At 42.6% G+C, this 20,175-nt stretch overlaps 1 protein-coding gene across 1 annotated transcript in view; it reads right to left on the bottom strand.

Annotated features, from left to right (window-relative positions):
• The window catches only part of LOC139650023 (mannosyl-oligosaccharide 1,2-alpha-mannosidase IB-like), a 151,093-nt gene that overhangs the window by 80,234 nt on the left and 50,684 nt on the right, over window positions 1-20,175 (bottom strand). The window contains exon 5 of the mRNA XM_071526554.1: window positions 2,605-2,701. Within this exon, the coding sequence (XP_071382655.1) occupies window positions 2,605-2,701 (97 nt within the window). The remainder of the gene's footprint in view (window positions 1-2,604; window positions 2,702-20,175) is intronic.

The raw sequence follows: 20,175 nt of genomic DNA on the forward strand, positions 1-20,175 counted from the left end.
TTGCCTTTCCATCAAGGCAAAGGGCGGCTACTTTAAAGAGTCTAAAATATAAGATAGTTTTGATTTGTTTAACGTTTTGGTCACTGCATAATTCCATTTGTGTTATGTCAGGCTTTCCCAACCCTGGGGTCGCATGGAATCCAAATGGGGTCGCCTGAAATTTCTAGTAATTGATCAATACAAATAATAATTATCATTATAATAATAAAAACACCACACACAATTTAAAACAACTAAACGTATCCTACGTTTTCAGAGTTCAAATAAAATGCAGGATATTGTTAACTGAGCTCGGCATATCTTGATTCACGCGATCACACGTGACCAGGCTACGCGCTCAAACATAAACAGTGCACAATTTAATATGAGTCATTGTTTGTTCAGCATAAATTTGCAGCCTTGTAAATACAAGCTCACCTGTACATATCCCGCACTGGGAAATAAAATCCTCACTTTGTGCACTAATCTGTGGCTCGTCCTGGCTATTCTGCCTCTGGCTGCCGTCCACAATAATATACATGAAATAGCCTAAATGTGGTCTAAAATGAACGTTTACTTGCAACATAGTATTACAAACTATTACATGATCAAAAACAAATTCATTTTAGCAAAAAAATGTCTGTGTTTTGAATGTCTGGGGTCACTAGAGTTTTGTGACGTCAAAGTGGGGTCACAAGCCAAAAAAGGTTGGGAACCACTGTGTTATGTCATAGTTTTGATGTCTCTAGTATTATTCTAAAATGTGAAAAATAGTAACAGAAAAAAAAGCAAACCTTTGACTGGTAGTGTATTAACCTGTGGCTTGTAATTATTAGAGCTGCCAATTATGTATTAGGCACATTTTCATTTTCATTAAGCGCTAACAGTATTAATGTGCATGAGGGATGAGGTGCTCATTGGATGAGGACCATTAGTGAAGTATTAGCAACATTTCCAATACATTTTCTAATTTGCTGTTATCTGGCATTTCAATAGAGTGTGTTCTTTGCTCGGGGCTTTGGTGGCCTCCTGCTTCTGTGCTCTCGTAGACGGGCCTCACTCTTCCCTGTCCCTCTTCCCACCCTGATGGAGGAGTTACCACCTAACCCTGTCCAAGGGATATACTGAGAGAAAGACATCGGGCCTCATGCAAGAACATTTTTGTATTCTTATCTTAAATTTCTCGTACTTTTTTCGTGAGGTGGACTCGTAGCCTACGAGTGTGCCACGTCAGATTCACCAAACGCTCGTATCTTCAGAAAAGTGTCGTAAATGACCTGCGTAAACATGATGAATTCCACCTGTTCTAAATGAATGCGCGTTCATGAGAATTGTGAATTTGCATAATTGACGCCCCGATAATGCCATATAAGGTTAGGCGTCCGGCCCATATGTCGGGAAGCTTCATTCATAAAACTGACAGGAAGACTAAGGAGAAGTCTACCAGCTCTGAGACTGAAGTCCTACTATTAGAAATAAGTCCAACCAAAGCATATAATATTTAATATAATTCAATAGTGGAATCAAAGGCCCTGCTGAAGCCAAGGAATGGGGAAAAATAACTCCCTTGCGATAAACAACTATAGTATACATTTTAGATTAACACTAAATAAATATTACAACAAAGCTATAATTCCCTATAGGAATATTATAGTGATACTACATAAGACAAAAATACCATGATAAGGTCACTATAAACCCACTATTGAGTATCACAGACACTCTAATTCCCTATCGGAGTATTATAGCACTATAGTGATTTGTCGTTAGGGCACGTCACAGAAATAAAAAAAGCAATGGCTTGACATGAAATTAGATGCAAAAAGCAAGGCGAACCATGACTGCAACAGGATGGGGCCAGGAGGAATTCTCCGTTACACAGACAGATGAAAGAATAGGCCTATAGGCTATCTGCCATAACTGGTGATATAGCAGTGTCAGGTGTTCAGCAGGGGATGTCGCCCTGGACAGCGACTTGCACCTCAACCTGGTAAGACCTAAATTTAGATTCACTTGCACTTACCCACATTAAAGTTATCAACTGGAGTAAAATAGCCTACAAATCAGATTTAGCTTCCTCTATAATGTATTTCCCCCAATACAATCTAACCTTGCCTTTGTCTCGTCTGAGTGTTTGTCAAATAACCTGGCAATTATTAGTGTTTTTTGTTTTGTCTTTGTATTGAGTGCACTTACAGGCTACTATGTAACCCACATGGATACTTCTGAGATTTTATGCGGCTCTGGTAAAATAAATTACGCACTACCTTCTTTTGAAAAAATGATTATACATTACTTTACAGTGTCATTTATATATTCACTCAACATTTCTTCAAAGTGACAGAGATACAATCCATTAGTCAACAACAAAGGTTTTTTTTTTTGCTTTGGAGAACAGCAGGTTGATTGTGCGTGACTCGTACGACAGGTCTGGACCACTCGTACATTTTGTTCGTACCTAAGAGAAAATTCTAAATACGAGAAAATTGGCAAATGCGGCAAGTTCTCTTAAATGTGTGTGTGTGCATTCGTGCGTGCATCCGTATGCGATTTACAACCATGTGAACAAACTGCCAGTGGGCACAGCCAGCAGCGGGCAGGGAGGAAGGGGTTTGTCCGGCTTACCGAAGATATTGGTGGAATGTCCTTTCTTGGCGAGGGGCTTCAGCTCGTTGTGGCCCCAGCCGTACTGTCTGTAGCTGTCCCACGCATGCTTCATCATCTGAAACACAACAAAACAGCTCATTAGAAGAAGAACATGTAAGTGTCCTTTTGGCTCAGCCAGAAAATGAGGTGGATATAAAGTGGCTAGTATATCCCAAAATTCACCAGCCAACTAAGTTTTTAGATGCCTGGCAGCATCTCTATAAGACTGCTTTTCGCAATGTGCACAGCTTAGATTACAGTATGCACTCTTTAGATTCAAGGATAAGTGATTGGATCTTAAAAGATTTAAGACATGATTTTAAATCTAAAGATTCAAAGTTACATGTGATTCTTGAATCTCAACTACAACATGGCAAAAATGCAATGAAATACTTTCACTTCCCAACTCATGAAGACTAATACTTGAGTCTGTCTCATCGTGATCACAATATCCTGCCAGATAATCACAACAATCATTTCAGCCAGAATCGAGAAGCACTCCTGGTGGAGTAGGCACTTGGCTATTGGTAATTTCCAAGCCCGATAAAACACCTTTATTTTGCTTTGCTTGCTTCCTTCATTTTTGTAATCCTTCAATTCATCCATATTTTCAACATTCATCAAATTCATTTCTTGTGAAAGGAGACGCTTCTTGCCTCCAGTACTTCGCATCACCTGAGCCCAAATAACGATAGCAGGGTTCATACAGACATTAAAAAATGAAATTCAAGGACTTTCAAATACTTTTGCATTTTCAAGGACTTCACTCAAAGCAAATAATTGAAATGCTGACTATCACAGATGGGACTTAATCTGTGCACACTATCCAAAGACTGTGGCCAAAATCAATAGAGAAAATGAACAAATATCACAAATATCATCTGACAGACAACGTCGAGGGCTCAGAACCCCACAACGGGCGCTTCTCAAGCTGTCATCTTGACACACACGGCAGGGCATTCTCCCTCACAGTCACACTGTCACTGTACAGTGATTATTGGCTGTAGTTCGGTCAACGCCGCTTTACTTTATTAGGACAAAATAGTTCCAACAGTAAGTGCTTGTAAAACGTGGAGATCTCGTTTTTGTAATTTAATAGTACGTTAACGTAGTAGGGGGTACTACGTTAGCGAGCCCCTGCCTCCCTATACCAGCCAGCTCTATTAATAACATTCAGACGAAGCATGAAGACAAAGTGAATAGACAGACAACATAAAAAAAAAAAATCCATCACACCAACATTGTTCACCCCCCGCTTACAAGAATCAGGCATGTGATTGGCATATAGGGTTGGGCGGTAATACAGTAATACGGTATCCCAGGGTATTTGAAAATAGCAACGGTGTCCGTTTCATTACCGTCATAAAAAAAAATTCTGCTGTGCAATGTGCGCATATACAGTACTGTGCAAAAGTCTTAGCCACCCTAGATTTTAAGTCTTAGATGTTTATTTGTTTTCTGCATTAGTGTGCCAGTAGAAGGCTGTTTATAGTACATTTTTGATATTCAGAAACTTTTCATTTCATTAGTTTTGAAAGCATCTTTGCTTTATGGATATCTTTGACATATGCCTAAGACTTTTGCACAGTACTGCATATAATAAACGCCTTGAGAGTGTTTGTCCAGCACCACTGTCTGTGTGGTTGAAGATGCTATGAAAGTGACGACAGAACTTTTTTGTAAACAATGTAATTTGTCAAATAAATAACCTGTCAAAAAAGACTAACTATTTAGAAGCGATCACAATCACACGTCATGTGACATTTTCTCCTCAGAAGGAAGGATTAGAAAAAAAAAACGATGGCGAGCGCAAGCGAGTCGGTCCCTAAAAAGAACGCGACTGTTGCAGTTTGGCAGCGTTAGGGTTCCGACCGAATGACGAGGGAGAGCCGGCAAATCTGGACGAGGCTGTGTGCAAGACTTGCATGAAGAAGGTGACAGCCAGAGAATAGAGGATAGAAAAGCAAGAAAACAGCAACACTCACAAAAACATACCAGGATCGCATCCCCCGAAAGAAAGAATGAAACCCCAAAAACCAAAAATCCTTGATCCTTTGTTTTATTCATGGGACAGTACTATGAGCCAATGCTTGTTTTCCCCCAGCATCACTGGCGGTTTGGCGGGGCTGAAAGCGGGCCGTGACCCCCAAGCCTTTAATCTGGAAGATGATGCTGGCCAGAGCGTTGTTACTATCAGTCTGACGTTAACACAAGCCTGTCTGTTCCCCCGTCACTGGACAGCAGGTCCCTCAACTAGGGCTGGGCAATATATCGATATTATATCGATATCGTGATATGAGACTAGATATCGTCTTAGATTTTGGATATGGTAATATCGTGATATGGCATAAGTGTCTTTTCCTGGTTTTAAAGGCTGCATTACAGTAAAGTGATGTCATTTTCTGAACTTACCAGACTGTTCTAGCTGTTCTATTATTTGCCTTTACCCACTTAGTCATTATATCCACATTACTGATGATTATTTATCAAAAATCTCATTGTGTAAATATTTTGTGAAAGCACCGATCCCTACAATATTGTCGCAATATCGATATTGAGGTATTTGGTCAAAAATATGGTGATATTTGATTTTGTCAATATCGCCCAGCCCTACCCTCAACACACACTCACACACACAGACAATTGGCTGTGTATATGATTATAAAAGGCACTACTCTGCACAAGACGACGTTAAACATCAGCTGAAGATGCATTTGAAGCATTTCCCTTTAGCGCCATCTTTTCTTTTCCCCCTCCTTGCATCTGTAGATATTTGTCTAGCAGATAGAAGGGGAAAAAAAAAAAAAAAAACATAAGGCTGGTATTCTTCACATGACCTTTGAAGGGAGGCTGCGAGAGATGGGCTCGAGGAGGGGGAAGAAGATAAAAAGAGCAAGAGATTGTGAGATGAGCCCTGACATGGAGGCTGATGCTGAGAAGAGGCGCTCCGGGGCAAACGGAGAAGATGACACGGCCGGGGAGAGAAAAAGTGCCAGCTTTTACCGAAGCGCTGCTGTTCTCTTTCAACTTCAAACCTGTTTTTTTTTTTTTTCCAGAGCCCTCACTCGAGAGTAAAGGCAATGACAAACTCAGAAAAGTACATTTCCTGTCTATGTGCTTGTGTCAGTCTTTCTGTCTGGTTCTGTCTGGATCTGTTGATTTCTTTCTGTCTATTGGTCTGTCTGTCTGCCTGCCTGGTACCTTTCCTATCTGTCCGTCTACCTGCCTGTCTGTCTATTCCTGCCTGTCTACCTGCCTGTCTGTCTATTCCTGCCTGTCTACCTGCCTGTCTGTCTACTCCTGCCTGTCTCCCTGCCTGTCTGTCTATTCCTGCCTGTCTACCTGCCTGCCTGTCTCCCTGCCTGTCTCCCTGCCTGTCTGTCTATTCCTGCCTGTCTCCCTGCCTGTCTCCCTGCCTGTCTGTCTATTCCTGCCTGTCTCCCTGCCTGTCTGTCTATTCCTGCCTGTCTACCTGCCTGTCTGTCTATTCCTGCCTGTCTACCTGCCTGTCTGTCTACTCCTGCCTGTCTCCCTGCCTGTCTGTCTATTCCTGCCTGTCTACCTGCCTGCCTGTCTCCCTGCCTGTCTCCCTGCCTGTCTGTCTATTCCTGCCTGTCTCCCTGCCTGTCTCCCTGCCTGTCTGTCTATTCCTGCCTGTCTACCTGCCTGTCTGTCTATTCCTGCCTGTCTCCCTGCCTGTCTGTCTATTCCTGCCTGTCTCCCTGCCTGTCTCCCTGCCTGTCTGTCTATTCCTGCCTGTCTCCCTGCCTGTCTCCCTGCCTGTCTGTCTATTCCTGCCTGTCTCCCTGCCTGTCTACCTGCCTGTCTGTCTATTCCTGCCTGTCTCCCTGCCTGTCTACCTGCCTGTCTGTCTACTCCTGCCTGTCTCCCTGCCTGTCTGTCTATTCCTGCCTGTCTCCCTGCCTGTCTGTCTATTCCTGCCTGTCTACCTGCCTTTTCTGTTCCTGACTATTTCTGTCTGTCTTTCTTATCGTTCTTATGATGACGACAATGACAGTGGTGACCGAGTTGGTGCTGGGGCTGGGCGATATGGACAAAATCAAATATCACAATATTTTTGACCAAATACCTCAATATCGATATTGCGACAATATTGAATGGGATGACTATCGGTGCTTTCACAAAATATTTACACAATGAGATTTTTGATAAATAATCATCAGTAATGTGGATATAATGACTAAGTGGGTAAAGGCAAATAATAGAACAGCTAGAACAGTCTGGTAAGTTCAGAAAATGACATCACTTTACTGTAATGCAGCCTTTAAAACCAGGAAAAGACAACACTTATGCCATATCACCATATCCAAAATCTAAGACGATATCTAGTCTCATATCACGGGGGAGTCTTTCCTTGTTCTCATTGAGGGACTAAGGTTGGGGAGTGTCGTTTTCATTTTCATGGATTGTTTCTATTTATTAAGTGCTCAGGTTTGCTCGTTCATGTGTAATGCTTTTTGCAATGTGCATTTCTTTAGAGGAATTACGGTGTGCAGGGTTTAGGCGGCACAGAGCCCTCGGAGCCCCGTAGAAGAGACATACAGTGTGCGCTCGTACACCAGGTAGTACGGTAACGGTCAAACAAGCATCAACCAACTCGCGGCTGGTGCGCTGTACATCCATGTACCAGGAAGTAGCTCGGTGACTGTCTACCTACCTGCCAGCTTGTATTTCTACCAGGCATGGGACGATATGAAAATTTCATGTCACGATTATCCTGGCCAAAATAATTGCGATTCACGATATTATCCCGAGAATCATCAAAATATGCTTAAAACTCTTAAAATGGCACTAAAACATACTGGAATCACTTTACCTTACCTTTTGTTAAGAAACAAATACTTTTATTGCATCATAGGACAAATTATGTTTTTTTGTGAACATCCTTTTTAGTGAAAAACAAACAAGGACAGATTCAGACTCTCGCCAACACCCAGCTCTCTGTCGTTCCTTAGTTTTGAATCCATAGTATTTCCACACATCTGATTGAACTTTTTTTTGTGGGGGATACAATGGGCAAGCCAAGCCTTCAGCCATGCTGACGATTGACTGAAAAGATGCGGCTCCCCTTTGTGGCAAATGGCAATTCAAATAAAATCAGGAAATCAATAGGACTGTACGTAAGTGAGCTAGACAGCTTTTTCAAGACACTCGTGAGGATATTCACGCTCATGTGAGGATATTCACGATTATCCCGATAATGGAAATTCACCAAGATAAAATTATCTTGAGTATTTTTATCGCGATAAAAGATAAACTCTTATATCCTCCCATCTCTAATTCCTACTTTCCTACCAACCAACCAACCTACATGCCAGCCTGTCTGTCTGCCTGTCTGCCTACCTGCCAGCCTGTCTGCCCGTCTGCCTCTCTAGACTGCCATGTGGGGATGAGAGTCCAGATCCTCCTCCAGCTCTCTCTCCCTGTAGCCGGCAGGCAGCCAAGCTAATAAAGACGAGGGCCAGGAGTTTCATTGTGTTCTTGGCCTCGCGGCTTTCCATGACGCACTCCGTGCACACACACAGGATTATAAATCAAATTAACACACGCCGTGACATGGACACTTAAGCGTTGGCTGGCTCCTTTTGATCCATGTTGATTGGATGCTTCATCAAATTTTGATTGGCCCATATGCCAAGGACAAGTGCGATGGTGCGGGGTACTTGACAATGTTGACAAACTGCTCATTTAAAGGACCTTGGAATACTAATTGGACATTAAGCCACAAAATTCACTGATTGATTCTGACAGCTACCACTTGGGAGCCAATAGGGAAGGAAACAAACAATTTTTTGTCCACTGGCCAAAGTGGCTGGCTCATTTCAAAATTCACCAGCCACGTTCAGTATTTTACAGTATTTACTTGATTTTTTTAGAACCGAATAGAAACTCTACAATGACGTTTGGTTATCTGCAAAAGGCGCAGCGTAGACAAACTTGCCAGGCACACCCAACATTTTTTTGTCATCACCATCATCAAATCACCGAAGAGGATATTAATCTTTCACTTAGGGCTGGGCAATATATCGATATTATATCGATATTGTGATATGAGACTAGATATCGTCTTAGATTTTGGATATGGTAATATCGTGATATGGCATAAGTGTTGTCTTTTCCTGGTTTTAAAGGCTGCATTACAGTAAAGTGATGTCATTTTCTGAACTTACCAGACTGTTCTAGCTGTTCTATTATTTGCCTTTACCCACTTAGTCATTATATCCACATTACTGATGATTATTTATCAAAAATCTCTATTTTGTGAAAGCACCGATAGTCATCCCTACAATATTGTCGCAATATCGATATCGAGGTATTTGGTCAAAAATATCGTGATATTTGATTTTGTCCATATCGCCCAGCCCTACTTTCACTCCTCCACAGAGCTACAGGATAGTGTCCCTGGAACTGGTAGGGCTTCAGTGCTTTGCCAAAGGACACTTCAGCAGGGCAGATGCTTGCTGTCATGGGGGAATGATGCTGGGCCTCTCTGCTCACTATGCCACCCTGATGACCTTAAATTAAGCCAACTACTTTTTTGGCCATTGTTCTACATAGGATTGCCTCTATATGGGATCAGTTTGCCAGGACACCTTGTCACTGGATGTGTTGGGTGTTCAAGACACCGCCTGTCTCTACATCAGCTCCATCTCCATGCACAAAGCACATCTGCCAATCAATGTCTCCCGACACACAAGTTGCCGTGTTGCATCGTATCTTTTTATCTTATTTTTATTTATGGCACTTTTGAAAAGGGAGAGGGCGGTTTTGGCAGGCTTTGGTTGAGAACTGCCAAGAGATCCACACATTCTTCACTCTCTTAGCCAAGTCTAACTCAAAGGCGATGGCACAGGAAAGGATTCTGGTATCAATGGCATGGAAACAGTTCAAGTTAAAATCAACGATAAAATACAGTCGGATCACGTCAGACATGCTGTTCCTAAAAATCAATATTTGCATTCATGTAAAGCCAAAGAACAGAGAACTATGGTTCTAATTTTCAGGATATGAAGCTGGAAATGTCTTCAAATTCCTGTAAACTTACTGGTTGTGGTTTACTGGTGTGGTTACTTTGTACACTTTTACAGCTTTTTTCCCTAGCATTCATGCATGCAAAATCTGTATCAAACTTTGCCAAGAATGCAGGGTGGGAAATTACCACCAACCAAATGCTGGTAAATTTTGGCTGTGGCTGATAAGATTATCTACCTTGTCTTACCTGGCATCCTACAAATATGTGACTTCTCTTTTATGATGCATATTTTCCTTTCAGCACTTGGAGATACAGGCAACATTCGCTTGCTATCCAAGTGTTAACATGAGAATCTGACGAATTCCACAGAGGTGATGACAGCACAGGGACGGTTCATATATCACATTGAGTGGAGAAAACACCAAAAATAGCACATGTGCACAGCAAGATGCAGCTAATCTAAAGACCAAGCATCGTGGCAAACGTTCTCATTTAAAGAGAGTTTCATTACCATAATTGCCTGATTACAGGCTCCCAAACCGTTATCATAAGTCAAGTTCTCCTCACACACATATTTATAAACTTCTAGACAAAGCTACAAAGGTTGGATTTCAGGTTGATACCAAGAGTTTACTCTCATTTTCAATCTTACAATTTGATGTGAAACATTTTGTGAGATAATTTGACTTGTTTCCGAACAAGTGTCAATATCTTGAAACAAGGCTATATAAAGATAGACAACTTCGCTAGTATCAAGAAAATGACAATCGACTCAAGAAAATATTAGGCAATGCTTTAAAAATGAGTGAAATTACCTCACCCCATTTATTTGATTGCTATAAGATTCAGTACTAGACTAAATTACTTGTTAATATGGATCTCTTTTGCAGTGGTTTCAGTGTGTTAGTGTCTGTCAAATGGTCTAAGCCTTCTGGACGTGTTGTGGGCCTATTTCAACTAAACATCTGTGATACAACATGGTCACTTGAAAATCCCAATGACAGACCCACTCTCACCCTCCCGCCCCTTTCCTCAAAGACATACAGACGCCTATGCAGACACAAGTCATGTGTCTGCATAGGCGCTGACCCAAAAAACACAAGGGATAGTTACACGAGATCCTGTGTAGTGGTAAATGACTGCCTCAGAGGTGTTTCCACCCCGCTGGGAAACATTTGTCCTGGAAATAACGCTCCGCAGCCCTTGGAAGCAGGGAGGGTTGAAATGTCAGAAAACTCAAAACACACCGGGGTCTGAACTTCTCTCTTACCAAAAGCACCACATACAGAACTCAAAACCCCCACCAGACTGTCTGCACCAAGCGGCCAAAAACTCAGGTGAATTCTGGAGCCAATAAGGAACTGGCAGCAGGCGGCAGTTCCCCTAACGTCCGCTAGAGGCCGGCTCCAAAAAGACTACAAACCCAGCCCAACTCTGTGCAACTCCTAACTTCTTATACTCTTCTTAAAATATTAAGTCAATAAATTTTCCAAATAATCGTGTCATTAACGGGATATAATGGATATAAATGGGTCACACCCATATTTGACCCTAACCCTTTTTTTTTTTTTAGTCTATGGTGTGCACCCATCATTGCATCCAGTCTCATAAAAAGAACTGGACTTGAGTCATGCCTCTTAAAATAAACCCAATACAAAGAGACTTCTGCAGCTAGGTTCAGGAATAATCACATTCCAGCCACATCATGTTAAAGCTTCCCGTCTTGCACCCCCCGCCCCCGTGTTCATTTTGTGCTCCACTGGCCTCTATTTCTCACTCAACTGTTACTCCCTGCTGAGTTGGTGGGGGTCTGTCCGCTTGTCAGTTAGCAGCCGTTGTAAAGGACTACATCTGGGACTGTGGAGCAGGATGACGACCAGTAGCTTGTGGTGCAGGACAGAGAGTCTGTTCAGTGCTGCCGACGCTGCAGAGTAACCAAGACAGACATACACAGCCTGTTCCTTTGCATGATTCATCATCTTTTCTGTGGGGGCTGGAGGGGCGGGCAGTCACTGGGCTTTTGTCTCCTATATTGACACCACTTCTGATACTAGTTTAGTATAATTTAGTAAAATATTTTTTGTGTTAATATTTGTACATGCCATCTTCGTTTCCAAAACAGAATACTCAATTGCAGGGTTTCATATATGTCGACTATATATGGGCAGCCATCCAGCTAAATTTATAGCCAGTTTCTTTGATGTAGTTTACAAAAAAACAAAAAAAATCAATGCTGTCAAGCACTGAAAGCGTGATTGTGAGCTACAACGACCAAAATTCATTGCGCCACACAATCAGTGGTCCTTCTGGTCGTGATTTGTCTGTGCTGACACAGACTGAATAGAGAGGCAAAGAAAAAAACAGCAATCATCAAGTACAAGTTACTCTCTGCTGTTGTCAGCTAATTTTGCTGTTCTAAGCCAATGCCAGCCTCATTAGCTTATAGTCAATAGTAAAAAAATTGAAAAATAGTAAATAGAAATAAAGATAAGACAGTGAGTTCTCTAAATGAAATATCAATGAAAATGCAGGTACAATACTGCCAACTTAGATATATACACACACAACTAAAATACCTAACAACAAGATCATCATTATTTGAGGTGATCTGCACACAATAAAATTTTTGCTTTGGCTTGCTAGCAAAAACCTGTAAGTCTGTATGTTTCAGCAAGATTCCAACAAATCAAAGCGTTGGATTGAAATTGCTTGGGACACGATCACATGGCTATTTTTATCTGTCATGCTAAGGTCAGGGAGTCTTTGGCTTCTGGAGGTGACACAACAGTCGCACCTCCTATCTCCTCCCCTCAGTACAGCTATCTCAATCTGTCCCGTCCCCCGCCCACTACACACACACACACACGCGTGCTATCACATGTGGCATCTGTGTCTCAGAAACACAGGACAACTTAATAAATCATGCCTTGTCTCATTCTGTGCCTTGAGAGGATTGGGGACTCCAGTCTATCGCTGTAGACGTCCATTATCTCCTTCCACGGCTCTCCGCTCATTTCGATGTGGCCCAGTCTTTATACCGGTGCTGTAGATTTATTAATCATGCCACATTATATGCTCGACCTCGCTTTGGAATGGACCGCCGGCCCAGGAGTGGCACTGTGTTATTAAGGTCAGAGACTGGAGAAGATTAAAAAACCTCTCTCGCCCTCCCTCTCTCTCTCCGTCGACTCAGCCCGGAGTGAGAAGCCGGGTAGCGACGTCTCGAACGCGGCGCTGGGCTTGATGAGAAAGGCAGGCTTCATTACTAAGACTGCTTGCCAATTGTTTTGACAGAGCCTGACAACAAATTCTAATGTACACACAGGGGCTGTGTGTAAACGGGACGTGGAATTGAAATTCGTCAGCGCTGCCAAGGGCATGGTGCCTTCTTTCATAAGCTGTATGCACAGCTTATGAAGCTCAGATCCTTTAATATGACTTTTGTTCTAAAAAAATCTTCTGAATTTTTAAGCGGAGGGGGGAGGGGGGGGGTCGACCGTGACATTGCCTACTGGGGACTGAGCTGTTGGACGCCTTACAAGTCATGAAGACATCATTTCCTTGCTTGATCAGTTTGCGAGCATGCGGCCTCAGAGAGGCGTGAGGGTGACATCCTCTTACAGGGAACCGTTCTCCTTGGATCGTTTCCTGAAGAGCAGGCACGGCCCCGACTGGAGCACGAGCAGAGAGGGGGGGGGAATAAAAAGAGGAAGAGAAGTAGACTACTGGGAGGGTATCAAAGCAGACGAAGCAACAAAAGGACAGGGAACCGAGGTTACCCAGAGCTCCAACAGTGGAAGAGCGGAGAGGGAGGGAAAAAAACAGATTTAATAAGGATAAAGCAAGCTAGAGAGATGTAGGTGAAATGGTAAGATCCCCTTTGACCCCAATACGCTATCTCCACTGGCTGGTGAAATCTCTAAAGGACCTAAAGGTGCCTTTCCATGGAGGAAAAATCCACCCAAATACAGAATTCACATCTGCTTTTCCTATCATCTTGGACAGTTTAATCTTGACTTGTGAAAATAAGAGGAGCAATAAAAGGAGCAAAGACCGACATCTGTGATGCCATCAAGCAATACTTTCTCAGAGCTGCTCCATTAGCAATATACTGTATATAGACCACTTTATGGAAAGCATATCACCCAGGGTGATGTTCGAGGAATATGGACACATTTACATTTTTTTTTTCCATTTCTGACACTTTCATCCAGACTGCAGCACTGAATGCAGCAGTAGAATAGCCTTCAATTCTATCATCACAAACATTATAAGCAACCAATGGTAATGAGTGTTAGGGTCAGAGCTTCAGCTCCCAGACAATATTGCTCTTGCCTTAGAATCATCACGAAAGAGATGTGCAAGGAAAATAAATTAGAAAAAAAGAGCTAAGGAAAGAAGCAAAAGGATTTTTTTCCATTCCTTCCGTGTTAGTATCAGTATTTTTCCTGGTTTTTTTACTGTTACTAGTAGTTTCAGTACTAGTAATGATTAGTAAAGCTCATTTCGGTGTAAAATCTCAACGTAACATCCTACTGTCCGAGTCTAGAAAGTGAGTCTCAACTTCATTTTCAGTGAATTTTGTCATCTGATGATTTTGTTTTTGTTTTGGTGTCTAGCTTTAGTTAGCTGTAGTGTGTCTAACACACTGCCTATAGATATCAGGGAAGCCAGCTCGCTAAATATTTTTAAAAGAAAGCTAAAAACTTCTCTTCACTTTAGCCTTTAACTAGCTATGACTTTCCTGATACAGGCCTTAAACTCTTTTTTTTTTTTTTTTTTACACTTTGCTTCGCACTTATGCACTGCTACACTTGTATTTTGTTGTATTTTACTTGATGTTATGCATTCTATGTACTCTATTTCTTAACTTTATTTTTATTATTATTCAGTGGATTTTATTTTCCATCTTATGTTATGCTCATTCTATGTCTATGTAATTGCTTTGTTGTAAAGCACTCTGAGCTGCATTTCTTGTATGAAAGGTGCTATACAAATAAAGTTTATTATTATTATATAGCCTTGAGAAAGATTATTTTCATGTTCACAAATCAGGACCGAACAAACTTCAGACCAAGGGAGTAACGTGAATTCTGTTTTTCACTTTTCCCTTTAAGTGTTACCTGCACAGCCCCTGACAGTTAAGGACTTCGGTGGTGTGTGTGTGCATATGTGTGGGGTTGTGGGGGTGTGGGGGGGGGGCGTGAAGGGAGGAGAAGTGGGGGATGGTAGCTTGGAGCTTGGACAGCCAATAAACCGTGAGGTCCGCAGTGCGGCCGGCCGGCCCTCTGTCTTGATGTCCGGCGTGATCGCACAGTCCGCTAGGAGCTGTGACCTTCACAATGGCAGCCAAACGGCTGCCCACCGGGCGCATGCTTCCTGCCCGCACTGGCAAAGAGGCCCGATCTGCCCCCAGCCATCCCCTTCCCGAGGGAGGAACGGCCGTGATTCATGCACCCTTATCCCTGACGCGCTAGGGTCACGAACACACACACACGCGTTACCATGTACGACCGCGAACATGCACACACACAGGGCGGTGAAATATTCATAAATCCCCTTTGAGTCGGCGGCGGAGAGCAGGGCCATTACTTTTGGCATTGTTAGAAAAAAAAAGAAAAAAAAAAAGAAAAAGAAAAATCAGCTTAGCTCCCAGAGAAGAGGCACACGACGACAGGCTTTTGGAGGTTTGGGGAGCTGTGACTGGAGTTATGTGTTGCCCTGAGTGACCTCCGGAGTCAGTTTGATTGATTTAAAGCGCCCGTCCACCCGCCCTCCTCTTTCTCATCTCCTTCTAACTCACCCCACGGAGGCATCCTATCTGGCTTAACGGAAGGCCTTTCAGAAGATGCACGAGGGCGGCGAGAATGTGACATCTGAATTGCCTCGCGCGGTAAATACATTCACGGCACCGGGGCAGAGGGTGGCGATAAATTCCCCTTGAAATGGAGACAGTAAAAGAGTCCAGATACACTCTTTTTATACAGCTCCCAAGCACCGAGTTCAAACAGATAATGGCCGGTGATAGCGTTTCTTCAATGTAATGTACGGAGCACCCATACAAATCTAACAGTCTACAACATACATCATGATACCAGCTCTATCCGTTTCTGGAATTTGTGGGAGCAAAAACGCCTAGTGGTCGATTGAGAACTTTTACATTCAGCTGACACCAGAGCAGTTTACAATGAGAGAGCAAATGTGGTGCCTGTTGACAGCTTCATAGTTTTGATTTGATGTATTTTCAGATACACTCAAAGCCAATGGTGATGAGGAACACAAAAAGGCCACCGAATATCTCAATAATGAGTAAAAAAAACATAAAAAAAATATGAAGGCTACCAAGAATGATGACTGAAGGCAGGAATAACACTGGGTCATGGTATTGTCCTTAAGCTTGCTCCGCAATTCTGGTCTTTAACTTCTATTGTGTGGTTCAGTCTATCCCACTACCATACACTAAGAATAAGCTCAGCCATGTTCCTCGTCCTGGACCTGGTCTGTGGCCAAAACATCTCAGCCCAGTACACTTTACACTTGCTCCAGACCCCTGAGGGTCTCCAACAAGAGTGACTGTACACACAAAGGGACTCTGAGGGTCTCCAACAAGAGTGACTGTACACACAAAGGGACTCTGAGGGTCTCCAACAAGAGTGACTGTACACACAAAGGGACTCTGCTTCCCACCCTGCCAAAAACTGAGCAGCACTCGCTGATAAAGGGGCGGAGGAACTTGTGGCTTCACTGACATTTAGAGACACTGCCTTAATTGGGAGGACTAGCTTCTTTAAGATGGGAGGTAGCTGGACACAGAGTACCGCCAACGAAAAAGTATTGCAGTACACAATGTTTCATGTCCTGTACCATCTTCAGCGTGCATAAAAACACACACACACATAAACATAAATCTATGTAAAACAATGCTTATTTACCCGTAGATTAAGTTTGCCTTATATTTTACCAGGAAAATCACACCCCTGATGAGTCATGGGCTCTATTTGTAGAACTGTATTGTTTTGCTGATAGCATTTGAGAGAGCAAAACATGTCTAATGGTAAACACTAGATTCTGTCCCACCTCTTCAAATGAACTGCAATTTGATGAAAAAACATATAATTCCATGTTATTCATCAATTTATCACTTGCTTGCAGTCTTATTTTAGAATCAAAACTGATAGCTGGGCTGATATCAGTGCCAGAGTAAAAAAAAAATGATATTATGACAAAACTAATGGAAGGTTTAGAGACACTGAGCATTTCTCTGAGCATCAAAGTGTTTATCCCGTGATTAAGGGTTTCAAAAGCACACAAACTTGGCAAAAAAGTAGCCTGGTAAGACCATCCTGATCATGTGACCTCACATTCTGTTTCACTCCACGGATCAGTCTGGACTTCTAGCCGCCCACATCGATTTCAGTGGGCGGGAGTACTTGCCTTGACAGACAAACTCCTTCAGCCAATCGGCGAATCCCAATTCAAATCCAGTCGGAAGAACGGCGAAAGCGTCTTTTCCGCCGAGAAACTCCGCTAGTGCATACTCTTGTTCTTGTTTGATTGTTGTTATTGAGTCTATTTCTGCAATAACTGCACTTCTGTCTGTGTTTACTCTACTAACGTTAACGTTACCGCTCGTTGCTTCGGGAGACGCCATTACTGTCTTGCCAGCGGCGGCCTGTATTTCACGTCATCAACTACGACGCAGTCCCTGATTGGCCCGGTTACATTGTTATTTCAGGAAATCGATGTGGGCGGCTAGAAGTCCAGACTGATCCGTGGAGCGAAACAGAATGTGAGGTCACGTGATCAGGATGGTCTTACCAGACTAGCAAAAAAGGGCATCAAGCTCTGACTCTATCCTGCCCCGCTGCTCATTCTCTTAACTGAAGACAGGAGAAAATGAGTCAGCCTATCCCTGTGCAAGATCAAAATTACCTTGCTTAGAACCTAGATTAACATATTTTCCCAGTGAGCCATTTTAAAAGGGAGAGGATGAATCATCATTTAAAAATAAAGTGTGGAATAAGGGAGGAGATACTGATTGCACTATGGGTACATATACGTAGCTGGTACCATCTTGTGTGCTTCATGTTGGTTGTGTGTGTAGTTTCATCTTTTTATTGTCTCGTTAATGTTTTTAACACCATGACCAGGAGCCAAGGTAGAGAGTCACTTTTGTGCACACCAGCTACAGTCGCTGGTATATCCCCAAATTCACCAGCCACTTTCTTTCACTATCTCACCAGCAAGCTAGATTTTCTAAAGGGGCATTAAGTAATCTATGACTTCTAACAGCCAGTAGGAACTGAAACAACACTGACAGGCTTCTGGCACAGAACCTCAGCCCCACCCGCTCTCACCCCTCCTGTCCCCTTGAGGTACGGTGGCCTGCAAGGATGTAATGTATGAGATTTCGATTTTGAAAAAGAAATATTTAAAAAATGACAATTATTATGCAGTAATTTTTTTTTTTATACAAGGATGGGGAGAATTAGAGTTGAACAATTAATAAAAATAAACTAGAAATAACTGCCTCGCGGTTGTATGCCTCCAAACGCCAATAAACTTTGTTTTATCATTGCAAGGACAGTCTTTATTTATTGAACATATATAATTAATGTGATTATTAGGTCAACTTAAAGGATTTTGGTGTCTGCAAAAGTAAGTGACAGCACTTCCACCGTTTTTGTAGAATGACCCAAGATCGTTTTCTCAGCTACAGTGGCAAGCAAAACATGATGATGATGTCACAGTGAAGTTGACCTTTGAACTTTTGGATATAAAATGTCATCACTTCATCATTTTATCCTTTTCAACATTTTTGTGAAATTTTGTCATAATTAGCGTATGAATTCTTGACTTGTGGCCAAAAACGTCTTTTGTGAGGTCACAGTGACCTTTGACCTTTGACCGCCAAAGTCTAATCAGTTCATCCTTGAGTCCAAGTGGACGTTTGTGCCAAATTTGAAGAAATTCTCTCAATAAAGGGGTGGAGGAATTGCTGAGTATAGCGTTCACGAGAATGGGACGGACGGACGGACAAATGGACAACCCGAAAACATAATGCCTCCGGCCACAGCTGTCACCGGCGTGGAGGCATAAAAAATAATGTAGCTTGATCTATGATGCCCTTGCATGCAGCTAGCTTCTTGTTTATCTCTTGCACAGTGCTGCTTCAGCAGCAGAGTCAACATGACAACAGCTGTTAGGCAGACCATCCAATTAAATCCTGACATGCAGAGACACACAGATGTAAACACATAAACACATGCTCACACACTCAGATGCTCACATACACACAGGTAGACCTTTTTGCAGAACAGAAAACATCTGGAAAAACAACAAAGTAGAAACTCAGTTCCCTGTCAGCCCCGCCATCACTCGCACTAATCCAGGCAGGAGAAAAGATTTCCCGACTTTCGTTTAGGCTTTTTTTTTTTTGTTGTTGTTGTACGACCGGCTGGAAAAAACAAAGCAGAAGCTAGAACTGTGCTTCTGTGGCAGTGGCCCAGAGGGGGAGAGAGAGGCATTGTGGGTCGGTCATGTCCTCTGCCAGCTCCTCTGTCACACTCTGTCCATCACCTCAGCTCTAATCGGCGAGGCTCATTAGGCCTGTCCTATACTTAGAGCGGCATGCCTGAGATGCTCCCTACTCCACCTTATACTCAGGAAGGGAAATTACCACCAGCCACAAGTCACATGCTGTTAAACCTTTGGCTTTGGTTGGCAAGTTTGTCTACTCTTTCTAACCAGCCAGCGTTTGGAGGCTCTTATCTGCTCTAAAATTAGACTTGGATTGGTGTAATAGTGAATGGAGCACCCAGCTTATAGTTCCACATCTTTTAGGGAATGGGAAGGTTATTGGTAGAAAACAAAAACACTGGGGAATGAAGGAAAAGAGGATTTTGTTTTATATTCTAGGCATTTAAGATGATGATCTTATCCAGAGCGACTTACAATGAGTGCAACAGTAAAAGTCGGCTGCAGTTCCTACATCACCAACATTACAGCCAACCAATAGTAAGAAGAGCAAGGGTGAGAGCCACAGGACCCAGACAAAAGCTGTAACAAAATATTCCTGTTACCCTAGAATGATCCTGTAAGCGAGACGTACTAGGAAGGGAAGTAAGAAAATAAGAGCTGAGGAAGGATGTAACAGGATTTTTTTTTTTTTTTTTTTACACTTAGAGGCCAGATTATACTCAAGCAAGTGCAGGAGAAAGATATAGGAGAGGGGCATGTGAATCGGAGGGGTAAAGGGGGACAAATGAAATGTATCGGAGTCGTGTGCGCAAAAAAGGAAACTCGACGAAAACCAGAGAAACAAATAGCTGCTGAGGTAGATTTACTTTGGTGCTGAAAAGAGAAAAGGCACATGGAGATCACGGCTCTACAGCGACGTGCACGCCCAAAAAGGAAATATTCAGGAGCGAAAGGAATTTATGAACATGATCTGAGTGTTAAAAAATGCCCAGCCCTGCTATGAATGTGAAGTTGCATGTGTGCCTGTTTTTCCTATTTTCTAGATAGCAGGAATTTATTTTGTGAGTGAAAAGAGG

Source organism: Centroberyx affinis, unplaced genomic scaffold (genome assembly GCF_046629955.1).
Source record: "Centroberyx affinis isolate AG114_WGS23_722 - 3 ecotype Tasmania unplaced genomic scaffold, CSIRO-AGI_Caff_v1 ptg001429l_1, whole genome shotgun sequence".
In the NCBI taxonomy this organism is placed as follows: domain Eukaryota; kingdom Metazoa; phylum Chordata; class Actinopteri; order Beryciformes; family Berycidae; genus Centroberyx; species Centroberyx affinis.